Source organism: Anomalospiza imberbis, chromosome 4 (genome assembly GCF_031753505.1).
Source record: "Anomalospiza imberbis isolate Cuckoo-Finch-1a 21T00152 chromosome 4, ASM3175350v1, whole genome shotgun sequence".
NCBI lineage: Eukaryota > Metazoa > Chordata > Aves > Passeriformes > Viduidae > Anomalospiza > Anomalospiza imberbis.
Window position 1 is genome coordinate 25,439,180 of NC_089684.1, and position 25,880 is coordinate 25,465,059.

Below are 25,880 nucleotides of genomic sequence, written 5' to 3' on the forward strand. Positions count from 1 at the left end.
TTTTCACTCTAAGTAAAAATGCTTGTGTCAGGATCTTCTGGCTGTGCCGAGTGGGAAAAGAGGGTCCCTCTGCAATCTAGGGCAGTGACACCTCTGAGTCCTTCTTTGAGTGGCAACAACAATTAGATTCATGTGCAGCACTTTTCTATATGTAGAAGGAGGTATGATATTTCCAGTCCAGGAGTACCATTGTGGTGGACTGGGATACTGGACCCTGTATATCAAAGCTACTGCTGCAGCCCCACAAGGAGGGAAAAGTCAGGCAAAGCTCAGCTGACCTATCGGGTAGCCAGGTGTGAACCCTCAAATTAGGCGTGTGTGTGTCTTGAGGGATTTTTGCCTTAAAAGAAATCCTTGTTTCCTTTCTCCTCCTGTTCTCCATAGCCCACCACGGCTCTGGTGCTGAGGTCCCAATGGAGGTGGAGGGGTTGCGCACAAACAACTGACGCGGAGAGAGCAGAGGCTGAGAGCTGGACACTGGGAACTCACCTGGGGGGCTGTAACACGAGGCACTTGTGGGGCTGTGAAAGCAAACCTGCCTGCTGCACCTCGCAGAGGCTGTACCTGGCTGGATGCTGGGTGCCCACCAAAGCTACTCCATCCCTCCCCTTCCCCTGGACAGGGGAGAGAAAATATAATGAAAAACTCAGGGGTTGGGTTAAGGACAGGGAAAATCACTCACTCATTACCATTGTTGGCAAAACAGACTCGACTCAGGGAAGAAAAATATAATTTATGTCCAATCAGATCAAAGTAGGGTAATGAGAAGCAAAATGTCTTAAAATGTCTTCTCTCCACCCCTCCTTTATTCCTGGGCTTAACTTTACTCCTGATTTTCTCTACCTTCCTGCCCCTCAGTAGCTGGGGTCTGTTCATGACACATTGTCTCTGCTGCTCCTTCCTCCTCAGGGCAGGACTCCTCACACTCTTCCCCTACTCCAGTGTAGGGTCCCTCCCATCTTCATGAACTCTTCCAGCATGTGTCCCTTCCATGGCGTGCAGTCCCCCAGGAACAGACTGCTCCAGTGTGGGTCCCTCACAATGTCACAAGTCCTGCCATCAAACCTGCTCCAGCGTGGTCTCCTCTCTTCATACCGCCTTTCTCCTGACAGAATCTGCCAGGCGTCTGCTCCAGCATGTATTTTCCACAGCATTCCTTTGGGCATTCTTCTGCTCTGCTGTGCTGTTCACCACAGGCTGCAGGTGGATCTCTGCTCCACCCTGGACCTCCACGGGCTCTAGGGGCACAGCTGCCTCGCCATGGGCTAAACCACTGGCTGCAGGGGAATCTCTGCCCCAGTGGCTGGAGCACCTCCTCCCCCTTTTTGTGCCTGACTGCAGGTCTGCAGGGTTGTTTCTCTCACCCCCTTTCACTCTATCTCCCATTGGCAACTGCTCCTGGGCAGTAACATTTTCCCCTTATTAACTCTGTTGTCCCTTAATAACTAACACCATTAGTTGTCTTGTGCAGTGGCAGGTCCCTCGTGGAGCTGGCTGTCATGGGGTCTCTTGGACATGGGGGAAGCCTTGGGCAGCTTCTCACAGAAGCCATCCTTGCAGCGACCCCCCCCAGCATTGCCAAAATCTGGCCACACATACCCCAAAAGCTCGCATTTACTTTACTGCCACCTCAGATGCTCCCGGGGACTGGAGAACAATCTAGGGAAGTACCTGCAGCTGGGTGGTTACTTCAGGAGCTTGATGACTGTCTCATGCAGTCCCAAAACATTTAATTAAATAATGGGCTTGCCTTTTGACTCTTTATTTTGATTTGGAGGGTAAGCCTTTTAATGGATGATAGCTGGATTTGCAAATAAAGCTGTTGCTAACTTTTGTTTTGGCACTGGGTAGCACTCCGTTTTCCCATCTTGTGTTGGTGCATCAACCCCTTAGAACAAAAAATGGGACACAAATATTTACTTTTTTCTGAGAAAGCGGAAAAATTATCATGCACTGAAAGAAATGTTGGCCTTACTAGTGCTGGTAGGAATAATTAGCTACAGAAGCACTGAACTGTGATGTCATGGTGAAGGAGTGTCCTGTGCTTGCTGAGCTGCAGGTAGCTGTCTTTTCCCACTGGTATGGCAGTTATTGGTCCCAGAAAGATTTGTTTTTCCCCTTACAGCAGTGAACTGGTGTGACCTCAACAGTTTAGTTTTCCAGCTGTGATTTTTTTTGGCAAATGTTGCAGAAATCAGTTCTGTAGCATGCAGAAAGTATTACACCACTGTGATGAATGGGACTGGGGGGGGGGGGGCACAGATTTTGTAAGTCTTGATAAGTAGTATACTTATATTTATAACTACACCTCTTGAAAAGCATTTTCTTTCTAAATTAAGCTCTTGGTTCCTGAAATTTTGAGGCATTGGTAAAATTTTTATGTTTAGGAATTTGTTAAGCTATGAATCACTTCCCTTGCTCTGACCTTCTTTTGGAGGCTTCTCTTTCTGACCTCATGAGTGATGTCTTGGGTGAGATATAACAAGGTGATAGATTGTGATGATGTCTTCACAGTTGCCCACTGCTGTTGATATGACACATGGATGCATGTGTTCGTGTCTCAGTGTTTATCAAAAATTTTGTTTGTGACTCAGATTAAGGGGGAGAGACTTGGTTTTGACATTTATTTCCAAACAGCTCTGCAGAGTGAAGAGGAAACATTAATGAGTACTAAGAGAAAAATGGTTAAAGCAGGGCTGTGTTGGTGTGATGCCTTTTTTGTTTTGGAGACTTTTTTTTGTTAGCTACAGCCACGAGCATGCACAAAGGAAGCTGGTTTACTTTTCATGTCATCAGTTTTGAGCAGAGTTAAAAAATTAAACTTTTGGGGGACATTAACCTCCAGTAAGCTGCAGTGACCCAGCATGTGTTCACAGAAAGGATGTTCTCATAAATTCATAGCATGCTATGTAAGTAGGAAAGAAAGAGAAAAAGATGCTCTGAAAAATCTGATTTGTTCAGGGAAACAATCCTAGCACTTTTTTTGGTGAAGTCAAGAGAGAGACACAGAGGACTTTGGCACTTGGTTGTGCTGCAGCTGTGTCCCTCAGGGCTGCAATCATTCACTTGGTTGGCTCAGCAGAACTATTTATCTCCAGGTATTCACTGCTGGTCAATAGAAACATCTTTCTAGGTGATTCTTTGAAATCAGATAAACATGTTTTCTTCCACTATTCACTTTTTGTTTGTAGCTGGTATCTCAAAAAGGTCATAAAACTGCAGATACCATGCAAACAACTCATCTTTATAAACAGCTGGCTTGTATCTCCAGTGGAGCTACTGCAGCAAAAACCCTTGACACTATCACTTCCCTGGAATTTGTTGTAAAGAAAGGGAAGTGTCACATAGGGTTCACCATGATGTAGCCCATTATAGAAAGTACATCTGTCATATCTGTAAAACTACCTGGCTCTAGAGAAGTGTGTCTGTGAATGTGACAGGGACACAGTCCCTGACTCAGGGTAAGATAAATATAATTTATGTCCAGTCAGATCAAAGTAGGGTAATGAGAAGTAAACCCAGATCTTAAAATGTCTTCCCTGTTTGGGAATGTAATGTTGCCTCTATTTAGGTGAATGATCCCCTGAATGCCTGCTAAGCTTAATAGAAAATTGTAACAGGTCAGGAATATTATTTAAGTGAATAAAATACACTGAATGTAAAAAGCCAGGAGGTAAATTTTGGATGCTGCAAGTTAAAATGTCATGGCTGATGTTATTGCAGCACAGCTTGCTAATGACTAGGTCATTAGTTTAAAATGTTAATGAAACTTAAAGACTGAGAAAGCCATCATGAATGAAATATGGCCTACCTTCTCTCACCCTAAAACTTTTGTTTAAGTCAATATATGTCCAGTATCAGAGAAAATTAACCTCTGTGCAAATAAAGATGCAAAAAGTAAGTCTATAAAAATAAAAGCCATGCTCTGAGAAAACTCCTACATGATACTAAAACAGATGAAGTTGGGATGCAGTATTTCTAAAAATGTCTTGTACATGTCAGTGCTAAGGAACTCTACACTTATTCTCCAAAATGCTGTTCATAAATGCTCTCTGAAACCTAAGCTTAATATTGATAAACATGGTAAACCTCAGTGTTTTCAACAGGTGCTCTTCACTGAGCTGACTCACAGCAGCCTGAGGAGCTCATCCCATCTCCATGGGCTATAAAACCCTTCCGTAGCAGTGCAACAAATCCATGAGTACATTACCTTGCCATAGGCTGAAAATCCCACAGCACTCAACAATTGAACAGCAGGAAGCGCAAGTTTAGAAAACAATTTTATTAGACAAATTATTTAGACAAATTATACACAGAAAGCTCTGCCACTTGTAACTGAGGCCTCCAAAAAGTGTTTTGTGTATCTGTATAATAGGCAACACATCAAAATAGGCCTATTTTAAATATTGTACATGGTTAACAGGTTTTTTTAATAGCTAAAATCACTGCAACATCTGGTATGTCCCTACGTATCTTGTTGGAAAGAAATTTTCTTTTTTTTTTTTCTTTTCTCTTTTTCCTTTTACTCAGAAGTGTGAATGAGTTCATGAATGTTACAAGGGGGAAGCAAGTTGTGCATGCTTTTAGACACTTGCTACCCTGGAAACAAAATGGCCTTTTGCACGATAAGAATTCGTTCTGCCTTACACAGTAGACAATATTTGAAGATTTAGTACAAAAAACAGTGACAGTACAAGATGCTCCCCCAGAACAGAATTAGCATCAAAATAGAATAGATCTGAAGAATATACCTTTCAATTTATCCTAACGCAAATCACATAGGCTGATTCCTATTAATCTTAGCCAAAGAATGAGTTAGATTAAAATAAGTGTATGGTTGCATTAAAAAGAAAACCAAACCAAAAAACTCACAGGATAAACTGCTTGCTTTCTACTTAACCGCATTTTTAGTTTAAGGACTACAAATTGAAAGCTCTTCCTACGTTTCTAACAGGTAACAGTGTTACTTGAAAAAGCTGGTGCCAAAGTGGGCACCGGTTTTGCTCTCACTGCTGTTCTTTTTCTTGCTTTATACAGTTGGCACTAATGTAAAAAATACATAGCTCCTCTAAATCTAACTTAACAGAGAAAGGGTTAAACTGGGTGCCTGTTCATATTTTTTTCCCTTAGAACAATACATGATTATAATTAAGGCCACATCTGTGTATCTTGAGGGCTTTTTTTTTTCCTCCACTCACACCATTATTGTATTGATTAACTGTGCTGACTTGGAAAAGGATTTATTGACCTTTGATCCATGTTTAATGCTCTAGAGCTATATCAGTTGTTCATGAACATGGTATATCTAAGAGAGTGTTCCATTTGTTTAATTAATTAAAAGGAAAATTATCAAGATTAGCCTTATAGAATGCTAAAAGCCAATGCAAAACCTAACCAAAGGAGTTACATCTAGGTACAAATGTTAAATTGCCCTGGATGCTCTAATAGAAAAGTATAAAATATGCTCTGTTGGCAAACGATGCAAGTCAGAATAATGTTAAAGCAACCTGCCTTTTCTAAATGAAAAGACACCCTGCACTGTACATCTCTCTTGTATACAACACATTTTTACTAAAGCTTTATTAAATTAATTGCAATAGCAACGGCTGCCATTTTATAGCTATATATACATGTGTATATATATATATACACACACATACATGTGTATATATGTGTGTATATATATATATGTATGAGATACTAATTTATTTAACACAACAGAGGCTTCTGCCATATGATACAGCTTACTGTACATAAGAAAAACTTTTAACACTGTACAATCACATAAAGGTCATATGCACTGTTGCAGTGCAAAAGTAGATTTAACTGTAGTCTTTACTGGCATAGTAATGGCTTTTTGTAATCCTACAAAATTGCATTCTTATATTATGGGGCCTGATGATCTTTGAACTTCATTTGTTTTCCTTTCTTTTTTTTTTTCTGTTTTTTTTTTTTTTCTCTTTTTACCTTTTTTTTTTAATTTTCCATTTTTTGAACTGCAGGGTTTGCCTTTGGTCCACAGTTAAAAGGACGCAGAGCAGTGGAGCACTGACTGGATGCAGCGGAGTACATGAAAAATACTTCAGTTATTGCAATTATAGTAAAAAAAGGCGGTGGGGGAGGAGGAGCGAATGCCCTTCTGTAAAGTAATCCTCAGGGTTTTCCTATGCATGAATCGCTGCTTGTTTCCTATATTTAAAGTATATGAAAAGCCTGAAGTAACCAAAATCTAACGTGGTGATAAACCAAAGAATAAGTGATTCAAGTAGTACAGAGAATAAAGGGAAGCAGAAGAGACCAGACTGTGAAAGCAGAGAAGAGGAGGAGGAAGAGTTGCTACTAATAATTATGATTCTTAAATAAAATAAAGAAAAAAACCCAAAACAACCCCTGAAGAGAAAATAACCCTCAAACAAATTAAAAAAACCCCAAAAACCCAACCCCAAACCACAACCCTCAAAACCAAAAAATAAGGAAAAGAAGAAAGGTTACATCCATGTTAGTCCCACAATATTACAGCTGCTCCTTGCAAAGGGAGTCCTAAATAAGAAACAGTGAAGAAACTTGTTCTGATGCTCAGATGGAGGTGCCTCGGTCTGGGTCGCTACCAATATTCAGGCCCAGGGTAGGAGTTGGTTGGTAAGGGATAGATGACATTGTTTTGATGGGGCTTCTGAAAAAGCCCCCGTTGGGTGCCCTGTGCCTGAAAGGGCCAGTTCGGTGCTCGGGCACGCTGCCGAAGGAGAATCCCGAGGCGGCTTTCGCAGACAGCGTGCGGCTCAGAGTCTGGATCTGCTCTGGTATGAAGGTGGTTGTGGTGATGTGAGTGTTCCTGAAGTCACTGATTTGCTCCAGTGCCTGACGTGTGGGTAAAGTGTCAATGTCCAGTGGGGTCAAGTCAATCGATGAGGTGGAGAACTGTTTATGGGGACTGTCGTCGTCTGTGCAGAGGCTGTTCACGCGCCTGTGGAGGTGCTCCAGGTCGATCTCCTTGTCATCCTGGGGAATGAGAAAAACAAGAGGCACCACTCACCATCGCCATTTGTGCTGGGCTGAAGTTTCACAGGGTGATCAGCACTGCTCGGGGAGCACAAGGCACAACTGACTAGAGCTGGCTCTTGGCTGACGGTGTCCTGAATGTCACCAGTGAACTCCCCCACCACCTGATGCCAGGTGGGCAAAGCCAAACTGAGGCAGACCCTTACACCACAGCTACCTTCAAACCCTGGATCCAAACAACAAAACTCAAAGCACCACTGGTAGCTTTTCAGGAAAAGGCAAGCTCGGAGCTAGGTGGGTTAGACTAGCAACAGCTGAATAAAAGTAAACTGCATAATCTCAAATGCCTGGAATGATGCCAGTTCTTCAACTCTGCAATGAGAACTAATTTTGGATGTCAACATGGGAGGCTCTGAGGGATCAGGTTGCCATCTTTGTCATCCTCTCAGGGTTTAAGGAAGGGCTAGGACCTTCTCAGATTCCTTTTTGCCTTTATAATGTAAATTGTGGTATAGAAAAGATGAACATACACAGAAAAAACCCCGAGCACTGGTGACTCATTGACATTGAACAGAAAGGAGTACACCAGGCAATTTTAAATTACAATGCCAACATAAGGATTAATTATCTCCTCACCTACAAAGAAGCAATTCCATCTATTCTGATGGAATCATACTTTTGTGGGTGAGAAGGCAGCCTGATGTATTTATATCATCTCTTCTCTTACCTCTGTCCCTTTTCCTTCTTAAATCTCTCTTCCCAGAGAATACAGTTAAACAGGTTTGTTTGTTATAATTGAGAATTTAAATGCATAGAAGTTAAAAAAGAGGAGAAAACTCTATGTGACCCAATAAATCACCTGTGTTGTACATACATATTTCTGCTGAACTGCAAAGCTTAATTCAAAGCAGCATTAAGTACACTCGTACAGGGATATTCCCTCAGTCTAAGTAGTACAGCTCATTCAGAACAAAAATCAATTTCAACTAACCTTAAAATTTACCTTAATCTCTGTGAAATTTACTGGCTCTTCCAGGCCACTAGAAATATCTCATACTCTAGGACCTCACAGAGGATAATTAGGCAGCCGATAGATGTGCATTGATGACTTCCAGCCTTGATTACTGAAATTCATTGACTAGCTTGATCCAGAGCTCCCTGAATCAATGGCAAAACTCCTAGTATACCGAATGGGCTTGAGATCCCTCCTTTCTCTAGGAATGAAGTCAAGAACTCAGTCCACACCTAGAACAAACTGCAGGAGTTCATCTACTTAGCAGAATGGATCACTGAACATTCACGCTGGCACCACGCCGAACACAGAGCCCGACTGGAAGGAGACTGAGAGGCCAGCTCCCCTCCAGGACTGCACCCTCCGAGGGCAGGGACAGGGAGACAAACCAGGGAGAAAGGGGAAGGGAACAGGGCATTAGGGATCTCCCAGGGACTGGATGATCACTGACAACAAGGGCTTTGGTTGGAGCTCATCAAGGGAAGGAAAAAATGCAGTGCTCATTTCTCGGACTTAGCTTTCTGTCTATCGTTTATTCACAGGTGGACATAGACATGGATGCACATAACAACCACACAGGTGACATCAAATCCAAACGCATTCACCAAACGCTATCTCCTCAAAAAATTTGGAGCTCCATATGAGTGCAGGAGAACTGGGGCCACATCAGAAGCTAAAGAAATATACAGAGGCTCGATTAGCGTGTGCAAGTCATGACTATGTCTCTGAGGGACAGTCCTAAATATTCTCCTTTTTTTTTCTGTTTTTTTTTGTTTGCTTTTAATTTTGAAAAAAAACCCAAACATACAAATACTTTGTAATTTAAAACGCCAATCGGGAAAAGATTGGAATTTCATAGTTTCTGAGCCTCTGAGAGTAACTCAAAGTAGTCCTCTTTCTTTTACAGAGATGCATTTGGGGCTAGGGTCAGACGAGTGAAAATATATAAGCAGTGATAATCTCCCATGCTTAGCCCACAACCCAATCTCCACCCAATCGATACACCAAAATGAGACCCACTCACAGTAAGATTGTGCATATCTCCATAATATGATCTTTCCTCTTCTCTCTTGTGTGATCAGTAGTGAAATATTCAGCAGTTTTCACATTTAAATTATCATCAGGCTTCAGAGTCAACATCCCATTGAGATTAGTGGGGCGGTTCATACTTCTCTCAGAGCTACTGTTTAAGGCTGTCTGCAGACTCAGGCAGACATCAGTGAATGGGTTACTTCTGGCACGCGACCGAAATGTTATCTTCGCAACCATTAGACAATTTTTTTTCAGTATAAATGCTTGCATTCTGGAGCACAAGATGGCAGCCACCAGGAAAAAGGGTTGGCTTGCTGACCACAAACTGGCCCAATCTGACCCCCGATTCTGGACTAGTGGCCTGGAAGAGCCAATGGATTTCATGGAAGCTAAAATGAATTTTAAGAAAGTTAGTTAAGTTGTATTTCTTTGCTGAATGACCCCCACATCAAGGATAATGGGGACATTCAGCATATATGTCCACGTTAAACTCAGTTTTGAGCCAAGCTTTTCAATTTAACGTTGAGATGAGCGTTTCAATGCTAAGCTAATGACCATTTAATAAAGATCAAGGAGGCCAAATTATACCATTTGTGGAAAGTACACACTTGAATTTCTCAGCATTTGAAAATTGAAACAGAAAATTTTATACTTGTGTAAAATATCTGTGTTGGCATTTTTTTCTTTTCCATTGTTACTGATTTTCATGTTTTGCACCAGATAAAGTATGAAGTTCTGAATCTTTGGGTAAACAACAATCAAGTAAATTTTAGGGTTTTAAAATAATTTACCAGGTGAAACTACATGGTTTCCATTCCTGAGAAACCCAATTTAAAGACTAGAGATTCCTTTTTTTTTTTCCTTTTAATAATGGTCCGGTCCAGATCTTGAACAAAAAAGAAAAAAAAAAAAAAAGAAAAAAAAAAACTTGGGAATTAAAACAGGCAAGAAAAGATTAAATGTATTTTAACATCAGTGCCAATGTTGTCTAATGAGGTGGTGTAATTAATCCTGCCTGATTAGACAGCATTAGATTAGCAGGAATAAACACAATGGAGAAACTGCAGAGAAGGCAAGACCACCGCACACAAATTAACATCAATACCCCACAAGCTACACAGATGTGCCTAAGCTACACAGGCAGAAAAGCTATATTTGATAGTGCTACATTAAAGCTCTTATTTAGGTTCAGGTTTGGGTGTTGCTTCCAAGGATATTTTAATAAATCATTTTGTCCCTAATTACTTTTTAGAATTTTGTAGAGGTAAAAACTTAATTATGAATATAAGAAATTTGGTGCAAAGTTGCACAAGGCTCAAATGGCTGGTAGAGGGACAGGTAGATTACCACAGGAAGGAAAGCATTACACATGCAGGTGTAGAAGCAAACTCATCTCAGGTGTAAAATAACATATTTCTCTGTGGCATCTGTACAAGATTTTCTGAAACAAGCCCATACCAGGTTTCAAAAATATGTCTTGCCTGAACCTGAAAAATTGAATGTAGTCTTGTTTCCCTGGACTTCAGATGAAATAACAAGAACTGAAGTTCATGGAATCTCAAGAGCTTAATGTTTCTGAAACTGGGGACAAGCTTATTCAAGAAGCTAACAGCCGATTAAAGGGGTACATTTTGCAAATGTATTTTAAAACACTCAGCCACTGAGCTTAGGGGACGTAATTTTCAAGAAGAAGCCAAGACACCTAGTGAGAATTAGCTGTCACCAATGGGAACAATGAACTGAATAATGATGTATTAATAATGTACTATTCTACAAGTAACAATTGTGTTTTACTCAGAATAGTTGCATATTTATACATCATGAATATACATTTATTTTTATTCAAGCTTTTCTAGAAAGAATAGCTAGAAAGATTTTTGAGGAACATGATTTATTTAAAAAAATCAGGAAGCTAATGAAGTATCTCTGAATTTGATTCCCCACCCTCTCTAGTGCTATAAAGTCAAGGCAGCAATTTTTAGGGTGCATGAAAATTCCCCAGGAGAAATGGAGGGTCTAATACCTCTTTTGATGGAACCCGGGAGCCTTTCCTTTTATTCCACCACGTTTCCAACATTGCAATGAAACAGGATAGGACAATCCCTGCAGCGAGGATGCAGAAAACACCTGCAAAACTTTTTATGTCCAGGGCACCTCCTTTCTGTTTGGTATCCACAGATGAGTAAAGATCACACTGACCGTTCTTCGGCCACCACTTATGCTTCAGTACATCCATGTCGCCATTCTGCTGCAGCTCCAAAATCCTTGGGGAGAAAGCACAGAGTCAGGGGTTACAGTGGGGCAGCAGCACCTGAGAGTGTGAGGGTGTAAATCTGACTGCCTGCAACTTTTCCACGTGTCTTGGAAAGCCAAGCAGCAGATGAACCTGCACAGACTGATTTAGCCAGAAAAGAAAGTTTGGGTATGGGCTTGCCTGTTAGGCTGAGCATGTGGGTATCTGTGTTCCACTCCAGATACAGCAAAGCACACACAAACCTCTCTTTCCTTCTTTTAACAAACTCAGTGAAGATGCTTTACTTCACATACTATATTTTCTCAATTGGATTTTACTAATCTCAGTCAACAGACTTTCATAGTGCATTAGATATCTGACAATATTTTGCATCCTAATCACTGCAGGAGAGACATTTCAATTAAAAAAATCAGAAGGAATATACACTTCAGATTTACCAAGTTACATACAACGTTGTTGTAAATTGATCTTTATTGGGTTACCTACACTTTCTGCTTTGTAGAGACAGCAAAACCATCTTACTGCAGTCCATGATGACCTAAAACAATCTTGCTTAATGTCAGAATGCAACCTGATGATAAGTGGTTCCACAGGAAGGTTCCTTGATGTGGAATTCACTCGTCCTTGGACCTACATACCCAACCTGCCACTAAATATTTCCTGGGCAGCTTGCAAGGACAACATATTTAACTACACTTCCTGTGGGACGAAATGTTTGGGAAATTAGAATTTTGTTTGGAAGAATATTTTCATATTTACTCCATTTATTTCTGAGGAGAGAGTTTTTTTTTTTTTTTTTTTTGAAGCATTCAGAAATTACTAGAGTAACAGCTGGGTGCCTCTGGTTATCCAAGATAAAAAATTAAATGACTACACCTAAAAAGAATAAAACAATAGAAAGGTTTTTCTTCATGTAATAAATTTGGTTTTTATTTCAGTGTTGGAAGGCAAACAATTACTACTGCAATCATTTGACACAGCATGCAAAAAAGTCCAAGTGCACACAAACCAGCAGAGGTCTGGGATCTTGCTACAGAGAGACTGTAGTGCACTGCAGGAGGAAGGAAAACTTTCCCACTGTCTCAGGGCTACCACAACAGCTCAGTGCAGTGATCTACATCAGCCTCAGAAGGGAGCTTGAATGTACCTGGGGCCCACAGGGTAGCTGCTCTGTGCAGAAGTGACTCAGTCTCTGATGCTGCTTCAACAGGTAGTTGTGTCCCCAAGGCCACTTAATTTGATATGGCACACCCAAATGGCCACATATTTGTGCTGTGGTCTTGCCAGGAATGGGAAGCTTGACAGAGCCACCAGCTTGACAAATCCCAGCACAGGTCTGGAGGGAGCTCCCACTTCCCACCTTGTAGTATGCCTGGTGGCTGGGACCATGACGCGTTCAGAGGGGAATAGCTTGTCCACCTCTGTGCTGTCCCAGAGGGAACAGTGCCCTAAAGGAACAGATCACAGGTGATACACATGTCCTTAGGGATGCCAGAACCACCTTGTTCAAGTAGCTTTGAGTTTGTAAGAAGTGGAACTAATTTTGTGCAGTGCCTGCTGACAGTACATTACTAAAGGTCCCACCCTGGGAAAAGGTATTCAAGGTCAGAGTTGCCTGGACTACATTTTGACTTCTCCTAAACCCAGAGACAACTTAGAGAAGCCTCACCCTGAAGCTTTCTGATGGAGCAGGGATATCTCAAGGATGGGAGGATAATCTGGTTTGTTGCAAGAGACTGAATAGCTGTTATGAGCCACCCATGTGCAGATGAGCTTTGGAGGGATGGCACTGCAGGCAGGACTGCTGCCATTACTGCCTGCAGCTGCTGGTTGGGAGTGTGTAGAGACCCAGTGACAGGAGGAGATGCAGCTGGGATAAACTGAAAGATAAGAAATTCCGACCAGATAGGCAGAGAATTGGAGAGGTTAAACAGTGGAACAGAAAATTTATGGCATCACCACCCCTGGTGAAATTCAAAGACCCAGTGGGAAAGACCCAGAGCAAATTGACCTGCTCTAAACAAAGGGCTGAACTGGAGACCAGATTAGTCCTCTGCAACTGCAAACAAGGTCCATACACTACCCTGGATCATGGCATACAGTCCTTATAGAAAGACCTCACCATAATTCTGGTTCTCACTGCCCTGGAATCCTGTACTAGGATTTAGGCGAGTATTTTGGCCCAGATATTCCATTCTGAGTGGTTAGCAGGAGCAGACAGCCAGCATAAACAGAACCCTTTTGTATATATTCTTGTGGAGTAATAGGAAATTAATTTTCAATGCCTAATCCAAACATACGTGTACTATCTTCCCAAGGCAGTAACAGAACAACATCCATGGGGTTTATTTCTTCCAGCAGCGGCTCTAATCCCTGAGCAGGGCCATTTTCTCTTTTATTCAGTCAGGAATAGAAAGAACCATCCAAATGATTGCGCTATTCACATTAATTAAATGATTCTTCACTTGTCAGTATAATTCCTGATTACACAAGACATCTTTTTAACAAAAGACATTTGCATAAAGATACTGAGCTTTGGCTTGCTCCTTAACAGAGATTTATTCCTAATTGTACCCCTGGTAATTATTGGCAATTTTCTTTATGGATGTAACTTATAAGTTCATTTTTTTTAAAGGAAAACATAAAAAAATGGAAGTAGAAATTGGGGATAGTAATGGTATCATTACATGGGAGAGCTCAAGAAGTGGAAAGCTTATAATGAAGCCTTGTAAAAGTGCAGCTGCAAACAGATGTTGAGGGATCAAATATATATTGAGAGAAATGATAAGAGCACTAATATCTAACAATATTAATGGCATGCAGAGAAAGAGGGAGATACTGCTTCTGTTAGGCTTCAGAAACACTCCGTTTCAGAATCAAAAGAATAGTTAACATATTAAGGAGATTTATCACTTCTGTCTTGTTCCGAGTTAAGAAAGTTCCTATCTTTGTCGCTCATTTTCAGAAACGAAAATTGCGCTTTTACGGAAATTCCGGGAAAAACAAAGGAGGAAGGGAGGTTCCTCGCAAGCCGGCACGCCGGCACACGGGGCTGCTGTCCCTGCGTGCTGCAAGAAGGCTCCCACACGATGGCACTCTTTCCATAAAAATAGGTGGATTTGCCGCAGCTCCTGGTGGGTTCCCCGATACTCTAATAAAGACGTACCTGTTGGGTGGCAGACCCTACAAGCAGTTTATTATTTGATTTTCAAATTTAATAAGTGACTAAAGTAATAACGCATTAACTAAATGCTCTGAATGATAATGATCTTCCAATGCTATAATTCCAGCAAGTGCCTCTCCTTCCTAGTCCCAGATTTTTACAACTGAACTTTTTCCTCAATGGCCTTGGCTCTTTTGAACCTGCTTATTAGTACAGAGTAGTGCTGTGAGACATAAGCCAGTGGAAATTAATAAGCAGGGTGCATGATGTTTTGAAATACCATACTCTTAAAAAGCTTACAAAAGAAGTCTTTATAGTGACATAATCCAATTTGTCCAAAAACCATGACCTTTAAACCTTGCTTATGGATAGAGTGCAGGTCTTAAATATATTTTTCTTTAGCAAGCAAAGCGTTGGAGTTACATTTTTCGAGGCAATGATGTAAATTTATTGAGCTACACAATCAAAAGGGTCTGTGTGCACTTTAACTGATTTGGCTCTGAATTCACAGTGCTGAGTGATGTCTCATGGATATAAACACAGAAAACTAAGCTGCCAGTGGTTTCCAAATCTAACAGGGATGTGAACAAATCATAATGAATCAATGGGAATAGGGCTGGATTCCACTTAGTAACTACATACTTTGCTGCTAGCAGTGAAATGGAATTACTCCTCCAAAATACCCACAGATAAAAACCCTCACTTAATATGATAGCAAGGTGTCACAAATGCTCCGAAACTGAGACCTCTGTGACAACACCTTTTTTGATCTAATTTCATTCTCAGCTATCAGTAGTGAGCATGAGATATGAGAGGCCATTTACAATGATATTGGAAATGCCAGTGCATGTTCTGGGATGTCAAAGGTCACTGAGTATCAGCTTCCTGCATGGATATGCAGGAACATATTGTCCAGAGGGATAACTTCCCCATTGGCACTGATAAGGAAGAGGATGTGATGAGGTGCTTGGCTCTAGTCAGCAGATCAGACTGCTACAGAAAGCAAATTTGCAGAGCCAATGTAATGAATGCCCACTGTTGAAGGGAGGGAAAAATGTAAATAATAAAAATAAAAATGCTTTAGTTGAGTACCTTGGTGGGCTCTGCCTCGGGAGCCTGAGCCACGGTCCCAGCCCTTGTGCTGGCTCCTAGGGGGCTCACATGGGAGCACTTGGTGCTTGTAAATGGGATCAGGCAGTGACAAAACCTCTGGTAACTTCTGCAGTGGCTAGGCAAAAATCATTCTTCCGGCAAAACCTTCTCACTGGAGCTTTTCTATTAAAAATCTGATACAAAGTCTGCAGAATTTGGTTCTCCTCTTCAAGCAAGATATAAAACTAAGCTGGTTTGTAAGCATCCTTCAATTATCAAAGTAGACAGGTAGGGACCTACAAGGAGTGTTTGTGGTTTTTTTATTCCAGTGAAGCAACTGCATAAATCTTTCCTATTCACTGCAATAAGTGGAGTGATGCCAGCTCCTGTTGCATCTCCCTGAGCAAGCTTTAGATTTTGGCAAAGCAGGCTCCTCTTTTGGCAGCAGAGCAGCTCTCACTGGTGCCACCTGGAAGGCTGGCTCGGCACTGTGGTGCCTAGCCTGGCTTGATTCTTCATGGGGAAGGAGGTGGGAAATAAGAATGGAGAGAGGCAAGTAGGAGACTCTTGGAGTCATTTTCATCTCCTTTCTTATCTCAGTGGTACCTCACTGTCTCACTGAGACCTGGTGAGTTTTCATATTTTGCCCTCATCCTTGAGGCCTGTCAGGAGATACATACTTATGCTCAAAGCCTTGACTTTGATGCCATAAATCATATTTATAAGATTTATAGCATCATATTTCAGCCATAAAAAGGATGTGTGGGAAGGTGTAGGGCAGAACTCTTTGTCCTGAGCTGAAAGAAAGATGGGAACACTGCCAGTGCCTGCTCCTGAGTGGATGAAGTGATGTTGGGAGAGCTTGCAAAATGAGCAAAGTACCTGGAAGCAGAGATCATTATATCTATATAATATAGATATACCAGCCCTTCCTTCGACTAGAGATCTTGATATCTGTGAGAATTTTTGGTTCTGAAGAGACCGTTTTCTGTTTTTCTCTGTGGATATTTTTTTTTAAGCCAGCTTTTTAATGAGCTGCCAATCATGGGCTCCATGAGAGGAAATTTTGTGTGGCAGCCAAATGCTGCCAGATCAGATGAAGCAGCGCTCCCTTTGCACCCATTCCCACCACTTAACCCAGCAAAAGAGTGCCCGTGGGTCCAGCTGCAAAGCCTGTTTTATGGCAGGGACTCCAAGCAGATTTCAGCCCAGCTAACTGGAGGCCCACGAGGGCAGGCAGGTGGCCGCCTTCTGATGTGCCCTTCAGCAGTGCTCGGCACCACACTGCTGTCAGTAGGAAGGCAGTGCACAGAAACAAGGATAAGCATCTTGCCTTCTAGAAATGACAGAAGAAGTAGTAGTAAACCACAGCTGCTGTTCAGCATTAAGGATTTGCATATCAAACAACATTAAAAGAGAGAAAGCAGCTGACCTTCTGTCTTGTTCAGCAACAAACCATCACCTTCCAAAGATGTAGCATTCATCACTTGGATGCCATAAATTAGTATCACTTTGTTCAATTTAGAGAACTTCTTTTTACTTAAATCTGTTGAACTTACATGGATACTCTCTTTCAAATACAGAAGGCTAACCTTAAATGAAATGGCACCCGCAGTAAAATGAGATATTAACTCTATTTATTATAGGGCTGGTGGAATTTGATAAGGATGGCTCTACAATAGCTTTGTTCAAGCTGAACAGCTTTGCTGAGTACATACTAACAATTCAGAAACCTACATGAAGATAAAAATCAAGTTATTAAAGATCTTCTGCTTATTTTTTATACAGAAAAAGAGAAGTGAGCTTTAATGGCCTTTCACTGTGAAGAACTTCCCTGCTCAGGAGAAAGTGGTGATAAAAGTATTAGTACTTATTTATAAATCCCAAATGACAAGAGAACATCTACAGACAGATGCATAAATATGATGAGTTCATTAAGCTCAGTGCTGTTATGGTAAACACCAAATTAATTCATTATGGCAAGTCACGGTACACTGCCAGCCTTATTAAAACAAAGAAATGTACTTTCAAGGTACATCGGTTCCTGTGCACTACCCACATTCCAGCCCTCTTTTAGAAAATTACTTGAAAAATGACAGTCACTAAGCTTTATAAAAAATTCGGTACTTCATGGCCACATGAACACCCTGGACTTAATTTTCCTCTTGCTTTCATTACCATAAGCCAAAAGCAAGAACAGGGACAGATTGTGGAGTCTGCAGAAGAAGTGAGCAGGCTTTGGTGTGCTCCCCTCCACTAGGACAGCTCTGCATTCCCTGTCCTTGGTTTGCCCTGGGAAATGTGTCTTTCTAACTGCTCGTGCTTCCAAAGTTGCCTCCAAGATCTACAGACCAGCTGTGATGCACGGGACTGCCACAGGACAGAAAGACAGTACTCCTTCCTAAATTTACATTTTCTTCACACTGTCCCCTGCAACACTGGAGGTGCTCAGAAGTGATATTGTGGCTTTATGAGCAGAATTTATGATTACATGTATACTACTCAAGGACTTGAATTGCAGGTCTCAAGCAGTATGTAAGTAAATCAGAAGATCCTCTCATACCTGCAATTAACCAATAATTTCACACAAAATCAGGAAACCCCAATGTCCAAAGTCAGCAGGAGTTTCATCATTAAATTTCAGATAGCAGAGCCCAACACAGAGCACACCTGGGAGCTCCAGCCCTTCTTGATGGGCTGTGACAAAAGCGGCATTTTTCTGAATCACATCTCAATTAACAAAAATGGAAGGCTTGGAACATGCCCTTTCAGCCACTGCATACTTCTTAGATGTCTTCTCCCTCAACTCTCACCTCACTGAATATTTCCTCCAGTGTCTCTTGTCAGCTGACCCCTGCCTGAGAAGCCCTGTGGATAACAAGCCCCTCATAACAAGTTATGAGAATAACTGTTCTCCTGCTTAGAAGGAGAAATAAAACAATTGAAACAAACACTTTAGTTTGACTTGGTGACTTGGTTTTTTTTCCAAGACTGTGATGCCAACAGTTATTAGACTCAATTACTATTTCCAAGTGCATTCTCAGACTTTTTGGACACAAAGCAATAAGAAAAACACCAAAAGTTGGCATTAAGAAGACATCAAAATGAAATACTAAAATATTTATCTTTTCTTTTAAGGAATTATTTTTAATTAGATCATAAAGAATAGCTTTAATGAATCTGTTTAGACCCTCTGCTGATGTGCTGTGAGAAGTATAAATAAACTAGTTCACTGAACCTGACCTAGCACTGGATGAACACACAAACCTTGTCTTCAGCTAAGAGGCAGTTACATTCAAATCCAAATTATTAACATCTTAAGATCTTAAGAATTGTGGTGACTAGTGAACTTAATTTTTTATATATTGTATATGTTTAGGCTACCTTTAGAAGTCAAGCACTTATTTCAGCTATAACAATATGGTATTTGCTAATATCAAAACTGGACTCCAATGACTTGACAAGAGGCAGAATGAAAGCAAATGGAAGAGACTCAAGAGAGCTGGAAAGAAAAAGCAAGGAGTCCCATGGAGACCCAGAGCCTATCTGCAGTCAGAAAGGTAACACCTTGGGTGGTTGAAAATGTCAGCAGCATCCTTAAGCACACTGTGGTATTTGGGTTATTGGGTGCAGGAAAAGATCTTTCATTTCAGTGTAAGAACCTGAACATGATCATGTTTGCTTGGAGTCATGCTTCAGGCAGTGCAAAGACTCATTCTTATCCAAACTACCTGCATCTATATTTTGAGAAACAGAAGACACATCAGCTACACTAAGTCCCTTGAAGTGACAGTCTAGAACAGCTCTTTTTAAAGCTAAGCGATCTAGGTGGCCCTTGCATATTTGACATTTATCTGCTATTTACCTAAGCAAATATGACAAAAATATTTGGCAGATGATTCTCTCATGTTTTAAACTGTTTGTACAGTGCTTTTTTTTAAGCCCTTAAAAATTAAAAACAAAACAGTCAAAATTTCCTTTTTGATAGTGTTTATATGAATTATTTAAATATCTTGGCTTAAATATCCTAATTTGGATTTTAGAGACCCTGACTCAATAGCTTATAGCTATCTCCAAGGTGAACAGAGTTGTTGATAGAATAGGAGAGGCTAGACAGATAAATACAGAGTCTGAAGATCAAATCACAGTAATACTCTTTGTGTCTGAAATATGACATTTAAAAATACCTCAAATGCTTTTATCTTCTTGGTACTTGGTTACAGTGGTGAAAGCTTCCCAGATTCATTCCCATACAGGGTTTTAAAAACACTGAGGCTTGAAACCACTACTTGTGTACATGAACACTGCAATAACCAACCTTATACATTTGGAGATATACTGAGGAGATTTTCCAGACAGTCCTTGAGACAATGAAAGTAAAAATGTTTAAGATTATTGTATAGGATATATTATTACTCCAAAACTTAATTCATTACTCTGATTTGTTCTCCCAAGCAGAAGCATTTCATAGAGGAACCATTTCTAGAGATACCCTAAAATACATTCCCTCTTTAAAGCCTTTCCTCAGGTCATACCAATGAACACTCTTCAAATACACACAGCAGTATAGAGGCTATCCAGGGAAGCCTAAGGAAAAGCCACAATTCTGCCTAGAAATTGTAAGAATCCCTGCTGAATTTACCAGAGGCACTGAAGAATGGATTGGGTTATACTTAAAAAAATGGTATTTCTTATTCTAATATTATTATTATATTCTAAAGCACCTTGAGGTTTGAGGGATTGTACTTCTGCTGTTAAAGCTAAACGTGTATCAAACCACACTTTTAACACTAGCTTGGCTCAGGTTATAAACAGATCTGCCTGAGATGGACACCCTGGAAATATCGCTTAGGGCACCTTGGCTGGTTTGGGGCTTGCTTTGCTTACTTGCCCTACTTGACCTGTTGGGTGGCAGACATTACAATCAGTTTGTTATTTGATTTTCAAATTTAATAAGTGACTAAATTAATAACACATAAACTAAACCTTCCAACCTGCATCAGGTAAGACTTCCTCAAAGACATGAGATCATAAATGTCTCTACCTCCATGAGCATTCAGATCATTTTTTGATCCCCCAAAGGAGGGTTTTAACCTCTCCTAAAAGATGATTATGAAAGATAAAGTAGTACAATTTTGCAAGCAAGAAGCTGCCTGAGTGCAGTGCTCTGCTCAATCTGTGTGCAGCACAAATCCATGGGCCTTTTGCAGCCCTGCTGCTCTTATGGATGGGCAGATAAGGTAGGAAGTTGCTCTTGTTCACCAGACTGAGTGATTACTTTCAGGAAGGCATCAGCATGGCAGCCTGCCACCTCTGTGTCCGTAGGTTTTCTGCCAACGGGAGAACTCCCTAGCGATCAAAATCCTTTCCTGGCCTCTCCCAGGGCTATCTGCAATGTGGAGAGGTGAAAAAGCCTGGCACAGAAACCCTGCTAGCTACTGGTGTTTAGGAAAGTTAAGAACTCATGGTTTATTGGCCACCTTCCACTGTTGTGTGTGTCCAGAGGGGCTGCAGGCTACTTTGCATGACGGGAATCAGGCTTTAAGCAGCATGGTGTTTGCTTGAAGGATCACACTGAGATTTCTGTGTTTTGAAGAAGTGTCTTGATAAGAACCAAGTGCCATTGAATCTGGATAACAATCTGCAGGAGGACTGAGTGTTTATTCTGTTGTTAATAAAGGCATCTCCCTGGTAATGTTGCCGTTTTTCAGGAGCTTGGCTGTATTCTTGTCTCATAAAATTTGCCTAATCAGGTCCCCTGGTCCCCTCTGCATTTCAATAAGCAAGGACTGTACCTGTTCATATGTGTAATGTTAATGGTTTTTTTTGCCTCTCGATTTTAGTGCTTTGGAACAATGCAGAACAATCAAGACCTACCATTACTTTTGTTGCTAGAGGAAGCCAAGCAGAAAGGAACTAGCAGGAAGATCTGAAGTTTTGCATTTCACCTCATACCTTTTTTCTCCTGAAATGTAGGTCCATATTATTCACACACTGATTACTGACCTGAAGGTTATGTTCTATTCAGCTCAGGAGAATAGGAGAAGGAAACATAAGCTTGCATAGCAATGACAGCACACATCACTTGTACCCTAAAAGTATTCTACAGCTTGACCAACCAAACCTTCAATTACAGCAGATGCCTTGGAGCAAAAATCTTTCATAGTCAGCCAGACCAGGTAATAGGCTTGCTTGCCCTCCATTATTGTACCTATAGTCATGTCTTTTATGGAATTATTTAATCCCACTTGCAGTTTTGCAATTTCCACCATGCAAACCTCAGAGGAGGAATCTTGGGAGAAATAAATGAACCTTTCCCTCCTTATCCCTTTACTCCCTCTCCAGTAGACACAGCTCATGAAGCAGCTTCCCATGCAGCTTCCCACAGGGGCCACTAAGCTGGGCTTGCTCATTGTCCCGTGACACCATGCCACAGCTGACTGGCATGGTTCACTGCTACTGAGAGAAGGCAATGCCAGGATTTCCTGTGTAATGTTACAAAACACATCCCATCATTTTCCTGTGCATTGTGCCAGATAAACTGTGGTTGAAGGAAATAACCCCAGAAATAAAATGCAAGGCATTCACAGGTGTTATTCTATCATTTCCCTGTGCAGAATGCCAATGGCTTTGTAGGAAATTTAACACTTTTATAGCATAGGTCAAAACCAAGAGACTTGGCACTGAGATTCAATTTGGATAAGCCCATGAGCCTGCTCAGTTGATCTGTGTATCTTTTTTCAAGATCAAGGGCATGAAGTCAAATTCTGCAGCTCTTTTTTGGTAGCATAGAGAAGTGAGCTCCTTTTTGCAGGCAGAGGCAGACCTGAGATCTCCTGGGCAAGGGCTCCTTTTGCTGCCACTCGGCATGTTGTGCAGGTCAGAGCACAGGGCAGGTTTGGTGACAAATTCATCAGAGAGTCTCCCTAGTAAGGGGAGTCAGACATAGAGTAGATGCAGTCAGATGTGGGGTTTGGAGGAGAGGCAAAAGAGAAGGACCTATATAAAAAAAGGTCACCCAATTTTAGAGTAAGAATCAAGACTATCCTGACTTTCCTTGAAGAAGTTGTTTGGCAGGAGAGATGGAAGCATGAATGCCAGGCTATTTGCAACCCTAATTTCCAAATTCCAGAAAGTAAAAGTTTATTTGTGGGAGGGCAAAGGAGGATACTAACAGACTTTCATTTTTACCCAGCCAGTTCACCTTTCTCTACCTCTGTGTCACACTGATCAGGATTCCACTGGATGTCCCTGTCACCATGGTGCAAATTCACAGCTGCAGAAGATGGCATACAGTAAATCACTGTCCTTTCACTGAGAGCTGCCATAAATAATGCCACAGGAGTTCCCCCCCTGCAAATAGCAGCTGCCTGCAACTGCTGGGAGCAAAGCTGTAACGCAGCCCCCAGGTAGGGAACAGAGAGAAGGTAAACCAGAACAGTCTGGAAAATAAGATCCTGTGATTTATCATCACATTGACTTGTAAGCCTCTCAAAATATTTGTCTTTTTCTTCCACAGGAGAATTTCTATATGAAGCTGTCATAACTTTTGACAAATCTCAGGAATGCCCTATGTCAATGCTCTAAAAGTATCTAGTCTTAAAACTATTTTTATTAACAGCAAGTATTACCACTCTGCTGGTACAGAGCAGAAAGCTGAGTCAGAGGCCATGAAGCAGGAATGGAAAGATCAAACCTCAGGTAAGTGGTGAAAGCAGTGGCTGAACCCAGTTCCTGGTCTCTCTGTTCCTTTTTGCAGTTGGTATATTTGTCTGATTTCCTAAGAGAAGTGTGGAGGAAAGAGAAGGCAAGGGAAAAGAGCAGTTTGGCAGACTACATGACAGGTGGAAAAGGCTGCAGATGTGGAAGTGCATTAGCCATGGCTTCCCGAGCAAGCAGCTGGCTGACTCTATTGCTCAGTCTCTACGTCACTGACAGCTTTGAAGCCCTGTGCTGCAGCACAGCCTCTCTCTTGCTGGCCACGGGCATTTCCCAAACACAGGCACAACGTTGGGGTTACCAGCAAGACCAAGCTCTGGGCAGGACTGGCCCGGAGGGGAACTCCAAAGCAATGATCTGTAGGGGACTGGAAGGGACATGGCCCTCATGGGCAGTACCACAGCCCCTCTCCAGCTCTGAAGGGATTAGAGCAGCACCAGCAGCCAGGAACACAAGGGAGGGGTGGGAGAAAGAACTAAGGTCCTTCTCTACATTACCAGCAAAGCTGCAGCATTTCCCAGCCCTTTACAGCACCACTTGGCACCTTGAGCTCTGCACCACTCACACCTTGGATCACACAGCTGTCCTTAGCTGCAATTTCTCCGCCTAATTTGGGTCAGACAAGCTCCAGGGGATACCTCTCTCCCTGGGAATGCTTGACTGAAGAGAGACATCAAGGATATGTATGGCACACCTCATGGACACAGCCTGCAGATGGGGCTAAATAGATAAAAAAAATAGAATCCTGAGGTAATGTCAGATTCTTTCCTCTCCTGGCAAAAAAGGAGGAGCAGGGGCTTTTTCCAGTTTTGTAAATACCTTTTTTTGATAAAGATGTATTGAAACCCTGACAATTGATTAAAATTAAAAAAAAAACTAAAAAGATACTAGGAACATTCCGATATAAAGATATGGCTGTGATTGATTGTGGGGATTGTGACTGTAGAAGGAGCTTTACGTGGAGATTGTTATGTGGATATTTAAAGTTGGGCAGATTCCAGTGAGGTTTGTTTGGTTCTTTTTTTTTTTTTTTTTAAGAGTAGTTTCTAATTCTGATTTAATGATAAACTAAGAAGATTAGTGGTTTTTTTCCTTCAAATCTTCCCTTTTTTGTTTGGGTTTTAGGTCAAACTGGATATTCTGACCAAATTTTTCAGAGAGCAAGCTGTACATATAGGATGTAGGCAGACTAGGCTCCTATCCTTCTTGCCTGGTTCAAAGTAAGGACTGAAAGTGAGATCTCCTTTAAAACAGAGGTTATAAGGTAGAGAAGTCATGCCAGAGACAGAGATAAGAGTCTCTTGCCCCTGCAAGTAAATCCTTACTTTAAGAAGGCACTGCAGGGGGCAGGAAAATCAGATACAGGAATCTGCCTGCATTAAGGAAAGCTGCAAACCTTTGGAAAAAATCAGATACTGAAGCTTCTTATTTTCCCCATTTTGAAACAGAATGTTTGTTTTCCAGCCAGCTCTTTGAAAAACTGGAACTAAATCCCCAGCACAGCATTTTTCTGTTGGAGAGGGGCACCTTCAGCTGTAGCTCTGTTGGACCAGAGCCTGCACCAGCCACTCATCACCTTCTCTGGCAAAGGTGGATGCAAAAAGTAAAAGCTCACCCACCCTGCCGGCTCAATAAAAGCTCTTTGTACCAGCTAAAAGATTTTGGAGGGCCAGCAGCAGCACTGCGTGACGCAGTGACACTCTGACACTCACCTTCTCTCCACTGCCATGCCTCCAGAAGAGCAGAGACACCCCAACCATCTACGTGTGGAGCACAAGGCCATGCTTGTGGTGACCCCACTCCTGCTGCCCAAGGAGCCTCTAACCAGGGCCTGGGACTTCTGGTGGTGTGCTTCCAATTCCAGGTGAATGGCACCACAGGAAGTGGAGCCAGCTGCAGAATGGGACAGCAGAGTTTTCCCCCTTGCTGGAAACCCAAGGCAGCCACTCCTGTAACTGGGATGGGAGGCTTGTTTTGTTTTATTGCCACTGTTGGCAGAGAGGGAAGCCAGGCCAGGCAGCCCAGCAGAGAAAGTTTTGCAGGCCAAAAGGTAGCTTACACTGGCTGATTGTCTTCCTGTACTTGTTTTACTTTAGGGCAGTAATGCTGAGAAAACTGTTGGTTCTTTTCACATCTACAAGAGAAGTCAGGTTTTATGTCTTGTCCAAGATAAGCTCCTTAAGACTGTGCACATATTTGCAAATTGAATTAATACTTAACATTGTAAACTTGATTTTTCCAAGCTTATTTTTAGTGCAAGCATTGAATCTAACCAGGTTTTAAGTGAAACCCTTTAGAGTTAAGAATAAAGTTCAAAATTACTGCTTTCTTTTAAAATCTATTTCTTAAATAAACAAAGAAAAGAATAAATGCCATGTGAAGACTCATGAGCTGAGGGGATTCAGTAGAAATGGAAATTCACATTTAATTTAAAAATAATTTTTAGGACACTTTTAAGATTCCTCTTTTATAATTTTCCTTCAGAGGACATGAACCTATTTTATATTTACTTCTGTTACCTCTCTTCCCAGTCCTGTGCATGCTCCTGGGGCTAGGAAGAGACTTCACTAGAAAAGTTGCCACATTACAGTGGCTTCTGGGATACCTAA

The 25,880-nt window shown here is 41.5% G+C and overlaps 1 protein-coding gene across 7 annotated transcripts in view; it reads right to left on the reverse strand.

The window, feature by feature from the left end:
• Positions 1 to 4,488: 4,488 nt before the first annotated feature.
• GRID2 (glutamate ionotropic receptor delta type subunit 2) overlaps positions 4,489 to 25,880 on the reverse strand; it is an 812,539-nt gene continuing 791,147 nt past the window's right edge. For 6 of the 7 annotated variants that reach the window (XM_068187568.1, XM_068187570.1, XM_068187567.1 and 3 more), the window contains 2 exons: positions 11,067 to 11,307; positions 4,489 to 6,999 (listed from right to left, as the gene is read on the reverse strand). In XM_068187568.1, coding sequence (XP_068043669.1) covers positions 6,577 to 6,999; positions 11,067 to 11,307 — 664 coding nt within the window. In that variant the 3' untranslated portion in view covers positions 4,489 to 6,576. Of the gene's footprint in view, positions 7,000 to 7,990; positions 8,255 to 9,035; positions 9,433 to 11,066; positions 11,308 to 25,880 lie in introns of all 7 variants that reach the window. The other variant, XR_010998200.1, reaches the window with a different exon arrangement.